The following is a 23846-nucleotide window of genomic DNA, read 5'->3' as shown; positions in this document are numbered from 1 at the left end:
TGATCCACATAATTGTATTTTTATCTGTTCATATACTTTCTCAACCTACTGAAACACAAAGAACCAAAGAACCAATAACGCCTCCACTAAGGCTCAAACTCATAATCTTCCAAATGGAAGTCCAACCCGGGTACCATTAGACCACATAAAATATACTTTTTATTGCATGCAACCCCAAAGTTCATAAGTTTGAAATTAATATATGGCATAGCTAGGCGACCTAATATTTAAGATTGTTGATGTGCATATTGAGGACTACGGAGACAAAGATGCGTTATTCGTGGATTCATCGGATACTATCCAACTTAATTGACGTGAAGTAGGCTTAGTAACATTAAGATTATATTCTCGAATTATTAGTTCTCTATCTTTTATTGATTACACACTTAATTCGATAGTATTTGGAAGAAAAAATCAATGTTCGAACTAAGATTGTGATTTTGGTCTTTAAAGGTCAATTGTATGTTGCTACATCTAGAGTTAGAAATCTCAAAGGTCTAAAAATTTTGATCCGTGGTGACTCTAAAATTATAATTCAATTACTATTGTAGTTTACTAAGTTCTTAAAAATTTGTAATATTAAATACTATGTTCTAAATTTTTAATATAGTTTAAGATTTGTAGTAATCACCCACCTTAAATATTATTTTAATTGTAAATATATTTATGTCGTTCATAATTTTATCATAGGAATTCACACATAATAATTATTAAATAACAAAAATTTTATATATGAATAAACCTCATATAGAGTATATTTTTATAACATATTTTTCGTGCATCGCACGGGACAAATACTAGTTTTTCCTAAAAGGAATAAGTTGATACCAACCATTTTTTCTTCGTGCAAATTAAGCACCAAGTCAAACCTAATCATTTGACTTAGAGGAGATGATACAATAAGTTTGACATTAAAATCTTACATCAATGTAGAATTGTGTAAACTTTGAAATTTCAACAATAGAAAAGAGTATGTGGAGTAATTTTATTTTATGAACTTTTGTATGGCATTTTGTGATATTATGAGTTACTTTGAAATGAAAATGTTATGTTTGAAGATGTATTTCTTTTCATTATTACGGAATATTTTTTTTAATAAATAGAGTTACAATTATGTTTAAGTCAAACTAGTATTATGCTATGGAATAATGTTATCTTATGAACTTTTGTATGACATTTCGTGTAGACGTGTAGAACTACCAAAACGGGCTTTGCCCTTTACCCCGCCATTATTAAAGTAGGATTGAATTTTAACTTTATAGCTCTTCTAATACCCTCTCTAAAGGGCGTTACAAATTGACAAAATGACAAATGAAATGCCAAATTCCGTCTCCAATGTGGACGACAAAACGACAAATTTTTGCCGATCGTGAACAGTGATGCGCCAAATATGACACAATACTGTTCACTACGCTATTTTTAATTTTTTTTTTTTTAATGTTTTTGTTATGTCCCTATTTTTTTTTTGTTAATTCCTTTTGTATCATTTATTTTGTTTTTATGTATTTATATATTTTGTTAAATACTTATATATAACTTTTATATTATTAAACATAAATTATATCATTTGAAAGATCTCATCAAGACAATTAAAACAAAACTACTATTGAATATAAATTAATTAAAAACAAAACTAAATAAAACATAATTTTAACAAAATTAAAATGATATATTATATCCAAAATTACTTTTTTTTTTTTGAAAATTACTGGCTCTATTACATTGTAGTATCTGTTCATATACTTTCTCAACCTACTAAAACACAAAGAACCAATAATGCCTCCACCGAGGCTTGAACTCATAATCTTCCAAATGGAAGTCTAACCTGGATACCATTAGACCACATAGTCCTGGTATATCCAAAATTACTTTAAACATACTTAAATTCAAAAATCTCCAAGGTCACCCCTATTACCTCTCAAATTATCAAAATATTGGTTAAACTGTCTACTTGATTCTACTCCTCCAAATGGTTGACAATTAGCTCCCTCTGCATTAATTCTTAGTTGTGCATTTTTGATCTACTCATTCCTTATTGGATCACTAATAGAATCTACATCTATGCTCATGATTTTGCACTCTTCTTGAAATTCTGTCACATTGACTCTCTTTGCTTCAGTTTGAACTTTTAACAATTGAAGCTCATAAATTTTATGGATTAGAGCTTGACTTTGTTGGAACATTACTTCGATCTTTTCATTTTGTGCTGTGACTTTTGCAAAAAATTGATGACATTCTTCAGTTTGTTAATTCTTTTTTTTTTTTTTCCCTTCCTTCATACGCTTAGTACGATGTTCATTGCTCAAACCTTGAGTTTTGAAATCATTGTTAAAATTAACACAAAAAGATGGTGAGTTTATTGACTTATTGGCTTGTGACTTTGATTCTTCAATGTCAGAATTTCACTTTTGACTTCTAATACTTGGTTCTCTGCTTGAGGTAGCTCTAAATTTCTCTAAGTCTTTAAGAATATCCCATACATGATCAAATTTAAATCCTTTCTTAAATTTGGCATGTTGTGTCAATAGATCTTTTGCTCTATCAAACTGTTATTAAACCACAATTAGAAGCAAGTAAATAACACAAACTCTTGCTAACCCATGAGGACCATGCCCCAAGTGAGAACGGTGGTCTAATATGAGTTATTAAATTTAAACAATGCACGAATGTGATCAAATCTTTCTAATCATCTAATAAGCGCCGATTAAGGCATTGTTTAATAAGGAAAAGTGCTCCAAAGGGCAATTTGGTCTGGACGATAGCGTAAACACGTAACAAAATAATGAAGCTTCCTCCACTATCATATTCGAACGCACTTAGTCTCTCTAAGCTTCCTAGTGTTCTACGTTGCTAACTCTCGACTCTACGTCCTCATGGCCGATGAACAAATGACAACATAATCCATCGACGCTCAATAAGTAACCAGTAACCAGATAATGCACACCCATACTACGACCAATGCACAACACTAACCCACATAATGTAAACTTGCATATTTGTGTATAGCATTTCGTGTTTGCACACCTAAAACCCCTAAACCCAAAACCCTCAACTCTCAACCCTCAACACTGACCCTCAAAGCATAAAGTCGTACCTCTTTACGTAATACCCACACATAACATAGGAATGCACAATTACTACCGCAACATTGCACAACTACTCTCACCACAGTGCACAACTACACAAAAAAAAATTGTAAAAAATTGACTTGACGCCATGGCTAAAACTCATGACCAACAACGACAACCCCAGTTAGAAAACAACGACAATAAAGTTAAAGGAAATGCCTAAAAATCTTTGATATATCTCCTAAAAACACGTTGCATAAAGCTTGAGGGAACTCATCATGCAAGAAAATAATGCACACAATTACCCAAATACACCCATCGTCTTAAATAAATTAAACAGCTTCCTAATTATATATTAAATCCTAGCCATTAAATCTTGCCAAATAGAGAGTTTAGATTAGACCATAATTTTGTGTTCTCACATGAGTCTTGACTTAACGCGGCCTTTAAGTCGAGGACGAGATCTTAACTTATCGCGGCCTTTAAGTCATCAAATGCCATTTGATAGTACGTGCTCGGACCATTCCACGTCTTTCCCTTGAGTAGGTCCGTCAATGGGGTTGCCCGCTTTGAGTAGCTCCCGATAAACCGCCGATAATAATTTGCTAAGACAAGGAAGGATTAAAGTTTGGTTACTTTTGTTGGTGCCTCCCAATAGCTTCCCATGTCCAATGATAATGCTTTTACCTTGGCTTAATAAACATTATAATTAAAAAATAAAAAAATATATGGTGTATGATTATAATAAGAGAATATATAACAAAAAATATAACTATAATGATGATTTTTTCTAATACAATTCTTATAGTATAATATACAAAAAAAAAAAGAAAGAAAGAAAGAAAGAAAATAGATGTAATTGGACGCTACCAACCTTCATTTCCCTCATATAAGATTTTATTCTAGATTATTAAAATATTTTATATTTCAGATACAAATTTATAATAATTTAATTTTAAATATTATTAGGGTGTTGCTATTTGCACCCCCTTTGACCAAATATGGTATAAAGTATCATTGAAAATGTAAAAAGGTGGTAAATTGTAATAAATATATGAGTGGTGCAAATAGCCTAATGGGTGGTCAAAATGCTATTTGCACCACCCTATTAAAACTGCATTTATGAGTTCAAAATTTAATTCTTAAAAAAAAAAAAAAAAAAAAAACGAAGAACACACCATCGCCTTCTCCGGTGAGAAGGCGACGGACTGCCTTCTCACCGGAGAAGGCAACTGGGCTGCCTTCTCCGGTGAGAAGGCAGCCCAGTGGGTTGCCTTCTCGCCGGAGAAGACAACCCATTTGCCTTCTCCGGTGAGAAGGCAGTCCATCGCCTTCTCACCGGAGAAGGTGACAGATCTTTTTTTTTTTTTTAAAATAACCCATTGGGTTGCCTTCTCCGGTGAGAAGGCAACCCACTGGGCTGCCTTCTCACCGGAGAAGGTGACTAGATGGAGTTGTTTTTTTTTTTTTTTTTTTTTTTAATTAAAATAAATAAATAAAAATCTTTGACCATATTTAATGCTGGCATTTACACCACCTATAAAGCTATTTGACCTACTAAGTAGGTGGTGCAAATAGTAAAATAGGTGGTGTAAATAGAATTACCCTATTATTATTATTGTTGTTGTTGTGGAGGTGATGGAACATACTGATAATTCCAAGAGAAATCTGTGCATTTATGCTGCAAATAAATTAGAGATATAGAATATATAAATTTTAGATTAAAATATTTTTTAATTATCATATAAATATAAATTTAGTAACAATATAAATAATTATATAAAGTTAAATAAATAGTAGTCTTTTGAACTAAACAAATACAATCTACTATTATTTTCAAAATTTTTGTCATAATTAGTTAATGCGATTCATTATTTACCAAACACACCATATTCATAAAATATTGACAATCTATCATTCATCAAATTCCTCCCGTAAAAGTATATACGGCAAATATTTTTTTCTATTTAAAAAATGAATCTAATTGTCTAATTAGTTATGTAAACTAGTCGTTGGAGCTCAAAAATATCCTTTAATTGTACTCAAGTTCCCATTACTTCCCACTTCCCAGTTCCCATTTTAGCAGTTTGCAGCAAAATCTCTCTCTCTCTCTCTCTCTCTCTCTCTCTCTTTGTTTCCTTTCTCTCTCTATATCTCCCTTTTCAGTTTTCACCTAATTCATCTTTTAACTCCTTTTTTTCTGAGTTTGCTTAACACCTGCAGCTCCTCGCCGCCACTCTGTCCTTCCGACTTCGCTGCTCTTCGCTCTTTGGTCAGTAAAGGTATGCATCTCTGTATCATCTTTAACGAGTTTTTTTTTTTTTTTTTTTTTTTTTTTTTTTTTTTTTTTAAATTCAAAAGCTGGAGGCGCCTGCTGATATTATGCTATTAGGGTTTATGCAGATGTTTATTTTTAGATGGAGCTTAGAATTACAGTTATGGATTATATTCTGTTATTTAGCCTTGTACTTGGATGATTTCATTGTAACTCGAATCCTGTGAACTGAACGTATCATCTCTGCAATATTCGTGTCCAACTAATCCTGAATTGCGGACATGTACATGAGAAATGCATTTCCTGTCTTGTAAAAATTTTATAGTTGTTTTAAATTAAAATTTTGAGCATTTTTCTTCAAGTTTTGGATAATTCTTTTTGAAATGCAAGATGTGCAAGTTCGTTGTGTGTCTCAAATTAGTTTTGTGGGGGTGACATGGTTGACATTAACATCCAATGTCAGACAATGGTGATGTGAGGTTTTCTATAGGTTACCTGTTAGGAATTTTGTGTCCGAAGTTGAAAATTATTGGTTTGTTTGTTGGAGTTGATAAATCTTTCCTTGATGGCTATAATTATTCCCCCTTTAAGCTGCGTCTTCTCTGTTCTTTGATCAATTTGTCTGAAGCTGATAACAAAGATGAACTGATTTCCTGTTTAATGAACTTACTGCCTATAGTAGCTTTTTGATGGAAGAGAAAGAGTAGAAAGGTTACAGTTTTTTTCTGCTGTGTTTTATGTTTTGTGCCTGATCCAGGAGAAAGTCTCAGGTATATATAGACATCATGGAATCTCTTAACTTAGAGCAAAATCCCTTTTCAACGTATAAGCTATTGGGGGAGTCTGTTTATGACTGTTTTCAGCAACAGGAAAACAGCACAATGGGCATGTCCATTTGTGGGCATTCTCTCTACCTTACTCTTTGTTGGAATTTTTATTTTTCCTTTCAGGTTAAAGTACTTTTTAATGTCTTCAGTCTTACTAGAAGCACTGACATTTTACCTTTAAAAGCAAGTACCTTCCTTCCATCTTATTGCTCTGAATTATTGAAGATTCATGGAATTTTTATTTTTCCTTTCAGGTTAAAGTACTTTTTAATGTCTTCAGTCTTACTAGAAGCACGGACCTTTTAAAGCAAGTACCTTCCTTCCATCTTATTGCTCTGAATTATTGAAGATTCATGGAGATATTTAGTGTGCTTTCACTTGGCTAAAATGACGACTTCACAGGTTGTTACCTCAAAACTTCAAAAAAGTTTCTGTTTTTTATTTTATTTTTATTTTATTTTTATTTTTTATTTTTATTTTTATTTTTTATCCTTTAATTAATGTTTCTCAATAATGCTTAATGCTAACTTCTCCAACATGCGTATTCAAAAGTTGTATATTTGTATTGCCTTTATTTTTTATGTCCATAAGTAATTGTCTGCTTTGTCCTTTGCTGAGGGGCCATTTGGTTATGCTTATATTCTGTTTTTGTTTTTTTACAAGAACAAAAACATGATTGGTATCACTTTCATTAGCCTCTTAAACTTGTTTTAGAATAAATTGTGTTAAGAGTCCCACATTGGAAAAATAAGAGAAAACATATGGGTTTATAAGGCTATGAGTTCGACTATTTAATTGTTTGGATTCAATCCTTTAGTATGGTTTGGCTCATGCTATTTTCCCCTGATATTCATTGGGTGCCATAAATTGGCTGACCCCACATACTCATACTTTTAATTAAACACTAAAGTAACCAATTAAATTTATATATATATAACTCAGGTGAAAGGTGGAGTGAGATCTGAGCCGTTGATCTAAAAAAAATGGCTCAAATTAAGAAAAATTATAAAAAAAAAAAAAACGAAGTTATAAAACTACGCACTTTAAGCTATAAAACTATGCACCTTAAGTTTTAAATTGATTAACCTTAAACTATAAAAGTAATGCACCTTAAGTTTTAAACATACGCACCTTAAGCTATAAAACTACGTACCTTAACCTTAAAACTTTATCATCTTAAACTTTAAACTTAGCCACCTAAAACTATAAACTTAGGCACCTTAAATTATAAATTTAGGCACCTTAAACTATAAACTTACGCACCTTAAGTTTTGAACTTATGCAAAATTACCATAATGTCACCGTACTTTTTTTTTTTTTTTAAAGTTTTCTTCAATCTGGGCTGTTGATTTTGGCTACCCCATCCTTCACCTGAACCTATTACCGCACCTGATCCTATATATTTGTGTGTGTGTGTGTGTGTATATATATATATATATATATATATATATATATATATATATATATATATATATATATATATATATATATATATATATATATATATATATATATATATATATCCATGCTCTGGTGCGGCACTGCTCTCCCATGCGATCGTGTGGACATGTTAGAGCTGTAGGATGAGCTGAGATCAAACGGATGGAAATCAATGAAGAGGAGAAAATATGTGGTGGCAATTTCGTAATTTTCTGTAACATGTATATTTCGGCGGTGCATTACGTGCTAGTGTGTGGTGCACTTATGAGTGATACGTGGTGCACCTAATATTGCACCACTCAATGGGTCTATTGAACCCACCGCGTTTTTTTTTTTTTTTTTTTTTTTCCCTTTTTGGTGCTGCACTACAGATCACTCATAAGTGCACCACACACGAGCACTTAGTGCACTACCGAAATATACAAGTGTAGTTTTGTGGTGCGCTAAGTGCTGGTATGTTGTGCACTTATGAGCGAATTGTGGTGTACTTAGTATTGCACCACTCGACGGGTTTTTTTGAACTCACCGTGTTCTTTTTCCTTTTTGGTGGTGCACCACAATTCACTCATAAGTGCACCACAGAGCACTCATAAGTGCATCACACACCAGTACTTAGTGCACTACCGAAATATACATGGTGCACAAAATTACAAAAATGCCATCGCATTTTTTCCCTTTTGATTGATTTTCAGCTACTTTGGTGGTGCACCACAAAGTATCAAGCAATGCACTGCAGACCACTCATAAGTGCACCATTCATCAGCATTTAAGTGCACCACCAAAACAAACATTGTCGACAAAATTACAAAATTTGCCCTTGCATTTTTTCTCATCTGTATTGATTTTCATCCGTCTGAGCTGAGCTCATTCTACGGTTCTGACATGTCTGCACAACCGTAGGGGAGACCAGCGTTGCATATGAACCAATTTATATATATAGAAGTTGGTTCTTATGCGGCTACTACTTCCCGTGTGGTCGTGCGGCTTTGCACCACTATGTATGTACAAATGCACCACCAAGTGTTCAGAAATGCACTACCACGTGCATTTTCAAATGCACCACTCAGCACCCGGGTGCATTTATGAACACATGGTAGTGCATTTGTGCATACATAGTGGTGCAAAGCCACATGACCGCACAGGAAGCAGTAGCCACACCAGATCTTTCCCCTATATATATGTATTATGAAACTTATCTTCAAATATTTGAAATTACATGGAAATAGTTTGCTTTAAATACATTTGATTATATATACTTGAATATTGTGCTTAGTGAAGTAGATTTTAAATTTTGGCTAGAAACCATATTTCCGGCCTTGTTTTCAAATAATTGGTGTGGAGACATTCTGTTTTCCAATTTAACTACTTTACATGTCGAAACATTGTGTTAAGAACTTGCAGGACTCACATAAAACACAAGAGAAACAACCTTCAACGCAGGTCTCAGTCTCACATGATTCCCAAAATGACCAACTGAACAATAAAACAGAGAATCCTGTTGCAGATTCAGGATCAGTTTCTGCAACTGGCAACGGAAACAGGAAAGTTTCACATGAAGATATTGAGCTTGTAAGATAGAACACTCCTTTAGATTCCCTCTACCTTCCTTTCCATTATTTTTTGCAATTCCACAGCTTATGTGAACTTTTATATATGACTTTCTATGACAATTGTTGTTGGTGTAGGTTCAAAACTTGATTGAGAGATGTTTGCAGTTGTATATGAATAGAGATGAAGTAGTGAAAACACTTGTCAGCCGTGCAAAGATAGACCCTGGATTTACAACTCTAGGTAAGTATCATTTTGCTAGGTAAAGAAGTTGTTCATGGTTGGCTGTCAATGTGCTATGCCTCGGCTGCAATACTTTTATTTCTGCTGTCTTATCACCATACTGTTATCATGTGATCACTTTAGGTGATCAGATAATTTTCATGTTGGGCTTTTCATTTGTAGTTTTCATAATATATTTTACTTCTATGTACAGTTTGGCAAAAGTTGGAAGAAGAAAATGCTGATTTTTTTCGAGCCTACTACATAAGATTGAAACTGAAGAAACAAATCATATTGTTCAATCACTTGCTTGAGAATCAGTATCATCTAATGAAATATCCAGTAACCCCTAAGGTTCCATTAGCTCCATTGCAAAATGGGATTAATACCATGCCAGGTAAACTTAAGTCATTATTATCTTCTAAATGATCAGTGTAACTGTGTACTTGAACATCAAAGACAAATCTTCTGGAACTCTATCTTACCCAAATCAATTTTTTCTTATTTTGTTTTTGGCGAAAAAGTGTTTTTGTTTTATATTACTTGTAGTATTTTGGTGACATGTGCTTGTAGATGTTCTATTGATAATTGAATTTGATGTATTTTAATGCACAAGCATTTCTGCATTTCTATCTCACATCTTAAAATATATACTGGACTGTTGGACTTGAATGGAGTCATGGAGATATAATAACCTTCACTGGGGGTTGAAATGGCAGTCTCATTGGAGAGGTCAATGTTAGGCTGACATTAGTTTCCCCCTTTACTTCCTCCTTTCCTTTACCCTTATATTGGATGACTTCATCACTTCCAAGAATACAATGGGGGATGATAATGCCATACAAAAAAAAAATTGTTACTGTCACGCAAAGTTCATACTACATATTACATACTTGTGAAGCATGGGTTGCTGTCTCTTCTGTTATTCAGTGACTTTTATTTTCAGTGCAGTCAACAATTTACCCATGGGATATCCTGTCCTGCAACAACCTCCAGTTCCAGCTACAGGTCAACCTCCTCATGTAGATTCAATGGGTATATCAAGCTGCCATGTGGTCAATGGCGTTCCTGCGCCAAGCAACTTCCATCCAATGCGGATGAATTCTGGAAATGAGTAAGAATACATTGTTCTTCAGGTCTTCTTTGATTCTGAGTTCATCACGAAACCCACAAAAAAAACAACCATAATTGATCCATTGGTCCTGTTTTCTTCTGCTATATCTTCTTTAGTGTCGTGTTGTCTGATTTGCCTTGCTGGATACTGGCACAATGCTCAAGATGTGCAGGTTCTAACCAGTAACCATCTATTTTCTTTTCTTGAGCATCTACACTTTCATTACTTGTAACCATCTACTCATCACGTTAAATTTGAGTCTGAAAAACAAGATAGTTGTTGGTTCGTCTTTTGAAATTAAACATATCTCCAAACCTACCTAGTTTTATTATACTATCTTTTTTTTTTAGGGGGGACTTTTCTTGCTATTGCATTAGAACACTTATATTACAGGATTTACAGGTCTGGCAAATGATGTTCTTCTATACATTCATTCTTTATTGCAGTATGGTGATTGAAACCAGTGCATCAGATGTATCAGCAGCTGCTCCACCAAGTAATGCCATTTCATCAATGCCAGATATGCCTGTAAGCCCCATCCAAGTGGCCTCCAGTGGTCATTTCCCCTTTACTGCAGCAGAGATATCTGGGATGGGAGTAGATACATCTGCCCTTGATACAGCATTTGCATCTGATGCTAGCTCAGTAGGATTACAGCTTCCTACTGATAATGGAGATGGAAATTCTAGAGATTTTCTCAGATCCTTGTCTCAAATTCCTTGGAATTTCAGTCTTTCAGACCTAACAGCAGATCTACCAAACTTGGGAGGTAACTTAGGAGAATCCATAAAGATACCACACATTGTCATGGTCATTTATAAGCAAGATATGGTGCAGTGGTGCTTATAGTGATGAGCATTCTTTTTTAATTATTATATGGTAGTATAGCAATGCCTTATTTCACTTTGGAATATGGTGTATCTTCTTAAAACATTTTAATTTGTTGCTAACTGCATATCTTTCTCAGTCCTTTGATAATAGACAGAATTTGGTAGAGTAACAATAACAGCAGCAACCATTATAGTAATAGTGATGACTGTGGTGGACATATCTATGATGATTAGTGGTAGAGTAACAATAACCACAACCATTTTAATGTTCTGCCCTTCTCAAGGACATATCTATGATGATTAGTGGCTTTTTAAAGGTTTTAAATGGCTGGTAGTGATCCTGTTTAAACCGTTCTAATCAGTGTTAATTGTTACCTGATACTACTTGCAGATCTAGGAGCTCTTGGAAATGACACTGGCTCACCCTTTTTGCCTTCTGATTCAGATATTCTACTTGACTCTCCAGAGCAAGATGACTTAGGTGAGAGCTGTTCCATTCTTGCATATGATTTGTATTAAACAACATAATGTATGTACAAAACAATTTGACACGTTTTTGTTAAGAAATCTAGTGTCTCTGTTTGAAAATTGAATGCTTGCCTTTGCTACTTGTTTCTCCAAAAATAACATCAACTATTCTTGAAGATAGTTGACCATTCATTATGCACTACCCACAAGCATGTATCCTGCCAAACTCTTCATTAAAAAGATTAGCAACAAGGTCTGAATTTATGCATGTTTGGATGGGTAGAATGTGAGAGGAAAGAAAATGGGAGGGAACTGAAAATGGAGAGAAATTTTGTGTTTGTATGAGAAGAAAAAAATGAGAGGATTGAGAAATGGAGGTGATGTGCATGTTGAGAGGAAGAGAGGAATAAAAGCTTATGTAGGGGCGGGTTAGTTTTATGACTACGATCTAACCTATCTATAGTAATTGTTCCACATAATATACCAACGCCTGTGACCTTACGTTTGGAAGGGTAACAGTTGTTGAATTTGGAAGATGGAATGGCCTGGCGGGTGGAGAATAATACACCCGCCAGTTAGGCGGAAGCAATATGAAGAATCAAGACTAGGAAATGAATATAAGACTGAAATTATATTTGTATTCTCTGTTTCTAATACAGAAACACAGTACATATATATACACAAATACATAACTGTAAGTAACTACCCATAACTACCCATAACTGACACCTATTCATAAACAGACACAACCCTATAGATAAACCTAACTCTTTAGTTTTCAACACTCCCCCTCAAGCTGGAACATCTAGAAGTTCCAAGCTTGGATTAAAACATACACTCTACATTACAAATGAAGATTAAAAGCAGCTAGAGAATAACAGTGTTGGATGGCTTCGGAGGAACAATGCTATAAACAACCCTTGGGAATGAAGGCACCAGGGCGAAGCTTGTCACAAACAAGCTTGGGAATGAAGTCACCAAGGGCGAAGATTAACACGAACACCCTCACAGCAACATAAGCATTCTAGGCTTTGCCAATCAACAATCTCCATCAAGAATGGCAGAGCAACCAAATCATGAGCAGCAAAGGGGATGTAGTAGAGCCCATAGATTGTTGTATGAATACCGAGAAAACCACATGATTGTTGTTTATACCTCTTATAGGATAAGTGAATAACAAAATAAGCTTCGGGAAATAAACAAGGTGCCAAACATGAAAACCCTAGGGACTAAGTATGGTATACCGAATATAAAGAAACAAATACGGTTATACCAAAAACACCCCGAAAAGAGGTTTGGCAACCAACCCAAAAAGCCTTCAAACTTCACCAAAAGGTCCAAGGGCAAAACAACAATCTGGAATTTTCACCGGAGAATACATCACAAGGAAAAATACAATTTTGATGTTTGAAATACCCTAGGAAAGTAGGCTCTGATACCATGTTGAATTTGGAAGATGGAATGGCCTGGCGGGTGGAGAATAATACCACCCGCCAGTTAGGCGGAAGCAATATGAAGAATCAAGACTAGGAAATGAATATAAGACTGAAATTATATTTGTATTCTCTGTTTCTAATACAGAAACACAGTACATATATATACACAAATACATAACTGTAAGTAACTACCCATAACTGACACCTATTCATAAACAGACACAACCCTATAGATAAACCTAACTCTTTAGTTTTCAACAACAGTGATGCACTGATGCCATCAAACCACAAGGTACTTGGCGAAAGGGTATAAGATGGGCACTCTTTTCTCTTTATTTTGTTTCCCCTCCGACTTTGTGCCCATCCAAAAATAGCATTAGCCCTCCCTCACAAGTTGTAGTTCAATTGATCAAGTGACCAAAACTAGTGGCTCATTGCGTGAAATTTCAGCTAATTGGTATTGTTATATTTGTTTGTCTTTGTTGTAGTAGACGAGTTCTTCGTTGATTCCATCCCCAGCCAAGAGGCAACAGGAACTCAATCGGACGAGGAAAATCCCTAGCCAAATTTGTCCTACAAATTCTGCAGTGTAAGAATAATGGCAGCGCAATACAATGGTTACAGACACACGAGGTGCATAAAGAAGATTGCTTACCCAGTTTTACGGTCCCAGACTTAGTTTAACTATTTGGACATTGTAGCTTTCAAGTTTCAAGGCAGGTATTAGTGTTTTAGCTTAATTATCTTCCAAATTACGCCACACTCTAGGGTATGGATTCAAATCTTCATCCTGCAATGCTTTATTCTGCTCGCTCGATGTTAGATTATTGCAATACTGAAGTTCTCGTGCTCGATGAGATCTGGCATATCCTATGTTGATGTCATGGTGTAGCACTTTGATTCAATTATTTCTTTTTCTAAACTCGTAGATTACAGGTACATTTTGATGTAAAAAAAAAAAAAAACAAATTTATTCTATGTAACATTATCTAAGTTCTTGAAATGTTATATGTGCTTATTTGGTTTATGGGATGTGAAACCCTCTCAGGTACTATGAAATTTTTACTTCATTTTTATCGCATTTTTGGAAATTTCCTTTCTGCTAATTTTCTTTTTCGTTGAGGCTTTGCAAGAAAAGAAAAGGTTGATATAAACAATTTTGAATTCCCATTTCCCAAGCCCAATGATGGCAAACTAATGGACAATATATATTTTCATTTCTGAGTACCAGTACAATCAATAACATACATACAGTCATTACAATACTCCTACATACATACATAACCATGTCTACCAGTTTCAGGGTGTAATTAATTAAGCTCAAGTTCAACAGTCTCACATTTCTTCATTTTGTAGCTCTTTGAAATCACAAATTGTTTTGGTTTATTCAATAACAATTTCTGATAAGCTTCCTCCAAATTTACTGCTTTTAGAACAACATTCTTTCCTAAAGCTCTGGCAGCAACCAACTTGTCGCGCCTTGCTGCATGCATCATCAATAGCAGCACACTCCACATTACCTGTAGTAGTAATAAATTCTGGACTGCACACCTGATCGATTCGTTGAGATTCACAACATGGTTTTGTTCCTTTGTTATCATCTTTGTTAAGGCTGTTGCAGTGATTTGTGGAATGGTTGGCATGGCAATGATTCTGTGATGTCAACAATGGCTCTTCCAAATCTGAAGTAGTGCTTTCACAAATGCTGTTGTCACCTACATGGCCACATCCATAAGTTGAGTGGTGAGGATTACAAGATTGACATCTTTAATTTGAGGTTGTGCCTACATGGTCACACCCATAAGGGGTTGGCAGAGGCCGGTAAAGGGTTAAGTCCAGCAATTGGTGGCTAGGGAATTGTTGGGCGGAGGCCGGTGAAGGGCAAGTCCAGCACCCTGCCTCTCGAAAATGTGATGGCAGTCAGGAAATAAAGTTGTGTCTTTGCTACTAGCTATAACTTTTGACATAGTGGTAAGCGTTTGATCTTAACAAGTGGTATTAGAGCCCGTTCAAGTCCCAACAACAGCAAAAACTGTGTAGTTAAGACCAGTAAAGGGCCAAGTCCAGCAATTGGTAGCTTGGGCGGAGGCCAGTGAAGGGGCAAGTCCAGCACCTTGCCTCTCGAAAATGTGATGGCAGGGAAGGATGACATGTTTAATTTTGAGGGTGTTCCTATCCGGCCTATATATATAAGCATGCAGAAGATTGAAGACTTACATGTGTTCTGCAAATCTGTACTAGGGCAGCAGGGCTGCTGGCAAGAATGAGATGATTTGCAGGAGTTTAGAGGTCCAGATGTGGATGATCTCGATCCTTGAAGAAGCAGCATACTGTTAAAGATTACAATCAAGCAGGATCCAACATCAGAAACCACGGCAGCCCAGACAAGGGGATAACCTGCAACAGCCAATGCCAATACACCAGCCTTCATAGTGATGGACAAAACCATGTTCTCAATGATTTTCCTTCCAGCCCGTCTTGCAAGTCGAAGGGCTATTGGTATCCTCCCAACATCGTTGGTCATGAGGATGATATGGCCGGTTTCCATGGCAAGCGCGGATCCAGAAACACCCATCGAGATGCCAATATCAGCTGTGGCTAATGCAGGAGCATCATTCACACCGTCCCCTATCATCGCTGTTGCTGCTTCTTTCTGAAAGCCTCTGATGTATCTCGCCTTTTCTTCCGGGAGGAGTTCTGCATGAAAAGCCCCAAATGCACCACCTAACTGCACATATATATTGGGGGTATTTGGTAAATAGCTGTTAGCTGATTGGGTAAATGGTTTGACAAGTTGATAACATTAGCAGATTGTAGAAAAGTGTTTGGTAAATTAACTGTTAATTGCTAGCTGGTTACATGCAAAATGACTTTCTCAAAAAGCTGATCGAAAAATTTATTTTGAGTAGCTTACCAAACTGGGCCATTGTGAAATAATAATGCCTTAAATCTGCATCATAACATTATTAACCATATTTGATTTAGAAGCTAGTATAGGCTTAACTTACCTGATCTTGTGCATGATTTGCAGCTGTGTAGGAGTCTCCTGTGAGCATTACAGTTTGGATGCCCATTGAGTTGAGCTCTTCAAGGGCTTCTCGTACACCTCCTCGGCAAACATCAGACAGGCTAAAGCATCCAGCAGGAGATGATCCCACAAACACATAACTCATGGACTTGCCTTCTATAGTGTCTTCACAAAGCTCTGGAACTAAGTTCATAGGTATAAATTAAAATATGTAGTTAATATTGTCCAACAATATTTACCAACAAAATGAATTACAAAAACATTTTATATGGGTTTCTTCCAACACATAGAAACTAAATGATTTATATGTTGGGCGGAGGCCGGTAAAGGGCAAGTCCAGCAATTGGTGACTAGGGGATTATTGGACGGAGGTCGTAAAGTAAAGGGCTAAGTTCAGCACCTTGGCTCCCAAAAATGTGTGTAGGTATAAGGATATAAAGTTGTGCATTCGCTACGAGCTATAGCTTTTGGCAGAGTGGTAAAGCTTGATCATAACAAGTGGTAGGTCACAGGTTCAAGGCCGGTGAAGGAATTGTTGGGCAGAGGCCGGTGAAGGGCAAAGTCCAGCGCCTTGGCTCTTGAAAATGTGTGGGGGCCAAGCCCAACACCCTGAAGGATTGTTGAGCAGAGGCCGGTGAAGGACCATGCCCAACACCCTGGCTCTCGAAAATGTGTGGCAGTGGCTACGCACCCTGACTACACCCTGGCTCTCGAAAATGTGTCGCAGTGGCTATATAATGAAACAAAATTGTGCGCTTTTGGTGTAGTGGTAAGCGATTGATCCTAATTAACCACATATTGTCTTGATTGTTGTTGCAGAAAAGGTAAAGCTTCCTTTCACCTACCTGTAGTGCATCCTGCTCTTGAAGATATTTTCTTGTTTCCAATGTAGATTTCCCTCCCATCTATTCTTCCATAAATTCCCTCTCCAGGAAAATTTTGAAATTGCTCCACTCTCTCTGCCATGGCCTCAACTGAATGTGAATATGCATAGTCTATCACAGCAGTAGCCATTGGATGACTAGACTTACTCTCAATGCTTGAAACCCTGAAAAAACCATAAATTGTGCATCTGAAAAAATGTTAAAAATCATCTCTTTTTTCACCAATTACTTGAAGGCATTACATACCAGTAAAGCAATGTATTGTGGCTTACACCATCCATAAAAGTCTTGAACCGTGTCACTGTAAATTGGCCCCTTGTTACTGTCCCTGTCTTGTCAAAAGCCATGACCTTTATCTTAGCAAGAGTTTCAAGGTATTCTGCCCCTTTAAACAAAAGACCTAAAGTCGCCGCCTTTGAAAGTGCACAGAACATGGCAATGGGAGTGGATAGCACAAGTGCACAGGGACAGGCAGTCACCAAGGTAACCAAAGCTAATCGGTACCATTCGTTTCGATTCTCAAGTCTCAGTGAAGCAGGAACTATTGCCAAACAAGCTGAAATAGCCACTATAACTGCAATATAATGTACAACAAGTTAACATATTGAAATGTTCTTGGGATTTTTCTAACAATATAATGAAGGTGCAGTGGCACATTGTTACGGGCAGGGATATCTGGGATCGCGTCACAGGTCTAGAAACTTAAGAATAAAAATGAAGCTGTTCTGCAGTCTAGTCGGCGTTTAGGCAGGGCCAATTTTTACAACACTGGTTAGGACAGAAAAGATGGCAAAAGAAACATATATGGCATTATATTGTCTACTTTCTGTTGTCATTTATCTTCTTTTTTTCTTAATTCCCTTAACAATTTCCAATGTATAACAATAGCCAACCTGTGCTAATTACCTGGTGTGTAGTACTTGGCAATCTTGTCTATGTATCTTTGGGTTTTAGATTTATTGTTTTGGGCATCTTCTACAAGCTTTGCCATTCTTGCCACAACACAATCCTTTGCTACAGCAGTAGTCTTGATGTTGATGTACCCTGAAGAAATATGATCAAAAACTATCAGCAAGAAGTTAACTATAGGAGGCACGTTTTTTTGTTAGACCACGAGGTGTCCCGAGTCGACTGAGGCATGTTTTTTGGTTAGATCACGAGGTGTCCTAAGTCAACTGTCAGCAAGAAGTTAACTATAGGAGGCACGTTTGAGTCGACTGTCAGCAAGAAGTTAACTATAGGAAGCACGTTTTTTGGTTGACCATGGGGTGTCTTGAGTCGGCCGCAAGAAGTTAACTATAGGAGGCACGTTTTTTGGTTAGACCATGGGGTGTCTTGAGTCGGTCCAATAAAGTTGCAAAGTGTTGATTTTATTGTTTTTTTCGTACAAGAGGGGGTTTGAACTTCCGACATCTCTTAAGAGATGAGAGTGCACGGTCACCCACGCCAACCAAGCTGGTTGTGTCAGCAAGAAGTTGAAAGCACCAAGGCTAAAACTAAGGAAGGAAAGGATGAAGGAGATTCCAATTAAGTTACCATTAAGATTGATTGTGCCAGCCCAAACAGTTGAGTCCTTCTGCTTTGCAACAGGAAAGGGTTCACCAGTCAAAGTTTTTTCATCTACTTCGCATTCCCCATCAACAACAATTCCATCAATTGGTACCATTTCTCCAGTCTTGACAGAAAGAAGGGTGTTCAGTTCCACTTTATCAGCATTTAGTTCTTCACCAGTTTCAGCTAACACAGCCCTTTGAGGGACAACATCAACTAGTGATGAAAGAACAGCCACAGCCTACAAGACCGCGAAGATATATACGAGTTTATAAAACCATGGGTTAGACCAGCTAATTGATTGGATTCAGTTTTTAGTGTGATTTAGCTCATGTGCATTATAGCACAGTTGAGTGATTTTTATCAGGTTTCGCATAAGGGAGTTGGGAAAACCTGGTGAGTTGCCCTGGATTCTAGCCATTCTGCAATGGTGAAAAGGAAAGCAATTGTAGCAGCTTCCCAGTAGTCTTGTAGAGCAATTGATCCTATAACTGGATACATTTAAAAAACAATAAAAATCCATTGATGTTAATTAGATTCTTGAAGAATATGGTGGACATACAAGATAACATGTTCAACATTCTACACTTCATTATTCTTTTTTAATTTTCTTCTTAATTGAAAAAAATTATTTTCATATGCAAGTTAAAGAATAATGAGCACATCCACAACTTCCATTATTGCCAAATCGATTTACCTTTGCACAAAAAACGTAAATTTCATAATATAATTTTTTTCAATAAAAAGGTTAGTGAAAAATGCTTTTAAGGTATTATTTTTTATCTTTAAAGTACTTGCGTTGTAATTGATTAATAGACCACATGCTAGAAACTCCTACAATTACTCATTTCTATTAATTCACCAGTAATTCATGAAAAAAAATAGTTTTCCTTTTTAAAATCGGGAGTGGTTAATATAGAATGGTAATTATAATGTATGAAGCATTTTCCTTGATTAAATATACACAATAAAAAGGCTTAATTTGGTATATAATTAGCTAGTTAAATACAATGTGTGGTCTCTACTACCATCTCGATCATTTTGTCCTTTCACCATTCACCAAACAAATCACATGGAAATTGTAAGTTTATATTTTCCCAGGACTTAAAATAATTAGGCGCTAAGAATGTGGTTTTAGAAGCAAAGTGTGACCAATTGCGTGCACTAGTAGATATACTTGTAATCCTTGTATTGTAAAAATTGTAGTGAGTCAATAACATATAAAATTGAGGATGGAGGTTATAACCCGCACGGGCTTAGCTCAATGGTTTAGTGGACAGTATTTGGGGTAAGAGGATGGAGGCTATAATGAAGGACCATATATATAAATGAAATTAATTAATAATTCATGTAAAAAGTTAAGGCAAAAACTTGTCTGAGACTGTCTCACTGATTCTTATCCGTAAGACGGATCGGGTCAAGATGAAAATGTAATATTTATACTGAAAATATAATACTAACTATGAATAAAGTGTTTGTTACTTGTAACATTCACAATAGTAGATTTTAGGTGTTTTTTTTTTTTTTTTTTTTGGCAGATTTTAATACACATGTACGTGGATGAGAGAGAGAGTGAGGAGAGAGAAGATTTGGGGTTGTTGGCGGAGATAGTGGATTTTTTTCTCTACAGTGGGCTCCACAAAAAAAATAAATAAAAATGCTCCTAAATGCACGTGCCGCGTGAGGTGCAAAGAAGCGCCCAACTAGGTGCTTGCACACCACGCGCTAGCTGGGCAGGTAAAAATCCTTTATATTTTCTTTTTCTTTCATTGTCAGACTTTTTTTTTTTTTTTTTTTTTTTTCACACTTCACTGTCTCTTCTCTCCTATTTGACAACCTAAAAACTCACAAATACCTTAACAAATGAGGTTAGGAAATGTGTAATATTCTTTTACGTTTTGATTTAAAAGTATTATATTTTTCGCATAAATATTACATTTCCATCTCGACCAATTAACCTCGTTTCACGACTAAGGAACCCTGAGACGGTCTCAACTCATCAAAAGTTAAAAATCGGAACTTACCTGCAATTAACATAAGAATGTTTATATCAAGAGTTAGATTGAGCAGTGATTTAAGGGCCCTTAGGAAGATGGGTATGCTGCCCACTGCGGCAGCTCCAACCGCCAGCCATTTCAAGGGTTCATAAACATATGTTAGCAATGAGAGCAATAGTAAAACTCCACAGCATATTGAATGGGGACTTGGCCACTTTTCTGCATTATTATTCTTCACTCCATTCACTCTCACACTTGCCTCAAACCCTCCTTTATTGATTGCCCTCTCTGCTCATCAATCACCAATAAAAACAGGATTATTATGTAGTGTATGTAAACTCCATCAGTCAATATAATACAATATTATTAGCAATGAAATACTTCATTTAATTTGTCTCATTTTACCTGTCATGTTTACTATTTATTGATAAAAATCAATTATTTTTTATTTGCTAATTTTTTCTTTAGTATTTTTAAATTTAATTTATTGTGTTTAATATTACTTTTAATGTAGTTTTCAAAGGATAGCGTTCAGGTGAGAACTGCCCGCCCAGAAGAGAACTGAGAATCATCCAGCGCGCGTCACGTGTCCAGATCTAGGTGCACCTATAGTTACAACTAGGTGCACCTATAGTTATAAGTAGGTGCACTTAGGTGAAAGTAGGTGCACTTGTAGGTGAAAGTAGGTGCACCAGATCAATGAATGTTAACAAGGCAAAATTACATGCACTTGTAGGTGAAAGTAGGTGCGCTTGTAAGTGATTTTACTTGCACTTTGTACTTGCAAAGGTGCACCAACTACTTGCATATATAACACATTTACATGCACCAAAGGACACGTGGCGTGCGGGGGATGAGTCTCAGTTCTCTCCTAGGCAGCTGTTCTCACTAGATCGCGCCCCAGTTTTCAAATATATAAATTTTAGTGTTAATGACATCTGAATCCTCCAAGTATAGTTATTTTTTCATATTTAGTACGTCATAAACTTTCAAGTTAATCACATGTGGTTTTTCAACTTTTAAGTTAAACACTCATGCATAATCTTTCAATTATCAAATTTTAACTAGTTGTGGTCCTTCAACTTTCAAAATTTAATCAGTCGTGGTCCTTTTAAAATGACGGTTTGTCCATACATTAATACTTTTGAAAGAACCACGGGTGGTTAAAATCTTAAAGTTGGAGGAGTACAGTGTGTGATTAACTTAATCTAAAGTTTAAAACTAAACGTGTGACAGAATCACTGTACTCAGACGACCACATATGACATTAACTCATAAATTTTAAATATACTAATATTAAACTTAACATTATAAAAATTTAAATTAAAAATAACTTTAGCCAAGCCGACCCATTAATCAGACACATAACATGAAACGAAAAGGAGCAAGTAATAAGAAATACCAATCTGTTGCTCGGAGATGAGGAGAGAATGATGGACGACGACAACGGTTTTGGTTGGGATGACGACGGAAACCTCTACCACTCCCTCAAGAGGCTTCACAATCTTCTCTATCAATGAAGCCTCAGACGAACAGCAAATTCCCAAAGCATCAAAGTGGGTGGTCTTTGTCAGATTATTATTGTTTCCTGCAATTCTTTCACTTGTCACCATTATTTCTCTGATCCCTCTATACCTCAGAGAGAGAGAGAGAGATGGGCGGATCGGAAGAAATGGAACGACGCCACCACAGTCAAACTGGGCGGGATTAAATTACAGCCGACGTTGCGTTGACTTCAGACCGAGATCATAATAATAATAATAACTCCTGCTCTGGCCTGGAGCTTGCCGGCCTCCATCTCTATACAAAACTAATGAATATTAAAATTACTAATACTTATCACCAATAACATTATTTAAAACAAGCTAGATTCTATTGGATGAATATAGTATTAGAGAAACACATATAATTAATTTAGGGATGTGTATGTAGTCACTAGTCAGTTCTATTTTGCCTCTTCTGATTTAATTCAAAATGTTTATCGGTAGTTTGATTATTTTGAATTAAATTTGGTAGATGTTAAAAGTATAGCTGTATTATATATGTATGTATGTGTATGTGGTATTTGTTTAAAAAGTTTAATATGGGTGGTTGAAAATAGTGTTAGTTGTTAACTTAAAAGGTTTAGGGTTTGATTTCTAAGCAATACAAAAATTTAAAAATTTTAACAATATAAATTCAAAAATAAATAAACAGGCTAACGGGCTGACCCGGTTAGGAATTGAGAGACTAAGTCCTACATGATTTAGTGTTGGTGCCATAGTTCTCCTTTAGGTTAGTTTTGCCTTGCACCATCTCTTGTCTACTTGAGACCAATATAATGAATGCATGATCACGAATCCTTTCCATCCAAATTCCCGTTTTACATATTTGTTTGTTTCATTTACTCCTTTGCTTTCTATGCCTACATCAGTGTTCCCATACCACTCTTATCTTGCACCTAGTTTACTCTTGTCGATGCATTGTGACACGTGATTGCCTTGCACTCTGCTATTTACTCCGATTTGCCATCCTTGAGTTCGACACTCGGGGGTTCCACATCTCCGTTTACACTTTCTCATCCACCACATATACTATAGCATTATCAGGAAAAAACAAGTTGATGATACGAGAAGAACTTGAAAAGATGTGTACTATATTTGCACAATTCAGTGTAAATCTTGAGTGATTACGTTCTTTAAACTTGAACAACAACTCCACCTCACTAAATGATGAAACACAAGCCCCTTCTGATGAGGATTAATTACTTTATGTTTTTATGATTTTTTTTGTATGTGTTTGGCAATAGTGCATTGCTTAAATACTTGGCAAAACATAGTCTGCAAGCCCAGCCAATTTTCCGACTCAAATGGGTCTATTTTGAGAATTAATTTCTCATTCATCCATTATCCGTTTTTAGCGTACAATATATCAATTTCTTCTTCTTACTGCGAAGAACCCGAATCCACTTTGACTCGACCCAAATCGGAAGTGAATCCGACATATATTTGTACCACAAAAGAGCTACTTACAATGTCATTTTTGCTATTTTTTTCAACAATAAGAACTTGAACTAGGTCAAGGAAATGTAACCGAATAGGGAATAAAAGAAAGAGTCAAATGACTTGATGACGAATGTCGTTTAACTAGGAGGAAGTATTTCTCATGGTCATCCCATA

The 23846-nt window shown here is 35.9% G+C and overlaps 2 protein-coding genes and 1 long non-coding RNA gene across 6 annotated transcripts; 1 reads left to right on the top strand and 2 right to left on the bottom strand.

Annotated features, from left to right (window-relative positions):
- Nucleotides 1-5131: 5131 nt before the first annotated feature.
- On the top strand, nt 5132-14255 carry LOC109173142. 4 transcript variants are annotated; one of them, XM_019322410.1, is made up of 10 exons: nt 5159-5350; nt 6294-6395; nt 6520-6572; nt 9003-9179; nt 9296-9401; nt 9595-9777; nt 10332-10494; nt 10941-11263; nt 11716-11805; nt 13717-14255. In XM_019322410.1, the coding sequence occupies exons 3-10, from the start codon at nt 6558-6560 to the stop codon at nt 13788-13790; spliced, it is 1131 nt and encodes a 376-aa protein (XP_019177955.1). In that variant the 5' UTR covers nt 5159-5350; nt 6294-6395; nt 6520-6557; the 3' UTR covers nt 13791-14255. The 4 variants fall into 4 exon arrangements, with proteins under 4 accessions (XP_019177957.1, XP_019177956.1, XP_019177954.1 ...); XM_019322412.1 differs by lacking the exon at nt 6294-6395 and having other exon boundaries at nt 5132-5350; nt 6425-6572; nt 9012-9179; XM_019322411.1 differs by lacking the exon at nt 6294-6395 and having other exon boundaries at nt 5132-5350; nt 6425-6572; nt 13720-14255.
- On the bottom strand, nt 7983-8988 carry LOC109173144. The gene is made up of 2 exons (XR_002052855.1): nt 8681-8988; nt 7983-8645 (listed from the first exon to the last, which is right to left on the bottom strand). It is a non-coding gene; the product is annotated as an uncharacterized LOC109173144 (long non-coding RNA).
- A 130-nt stretch (nt 14256-14385) lies between the features above and the next one.
- Nucleotides 14386-22390, bottom strand: LOC109173141 (putative inactive cadmium/zinc-transporting ATPase HMA3). The gene is made up of 10 exons (XM_019322408.1): nt 22091-22390; nt 20716-20976; nt 19085-19182; nt 18677-18932; nt 18047-18184; nt 17387-17714; nt 17102-17304; nt 16237-16439; nt 15446-15956; nt 14386-14943 (listed from the first exon to the last, which is right to left on the bottom strand). The coding sequence occupies exons 1-10, from the start codon at nt 22299-22301 to the stop codon at nt 14612-14614; spliced, it is 2541 nt and encodes an 846-aa protein (XP_019177953.1). The 5' UTR covers nt 22302-22390; the 3' UTR covers nt 14386-14611.
- Nucleotides 22391-23846: the final 1456 nt, after the last annotated feature.

This window comes from Ipomoea nil, unplaced genomic scaffold (assembly GCF_001879475.1).
Source record: "Ipomoea nil cultivar Tokyo-kokei standard unplaced genomic scaffold, Asagao_1.1 scaffold0465, whole genome shotgun sequence".
Lineage (NCBI taxonomy): Eukaryota > Viridiplantae > Streptophyta > Magnoliopsida > Solanales > Convolvulaceae > Ipomoea > Ipomoea nil.
This window is presented reverse-complemented; position numbering and strand designations above follow the sequence as displayed.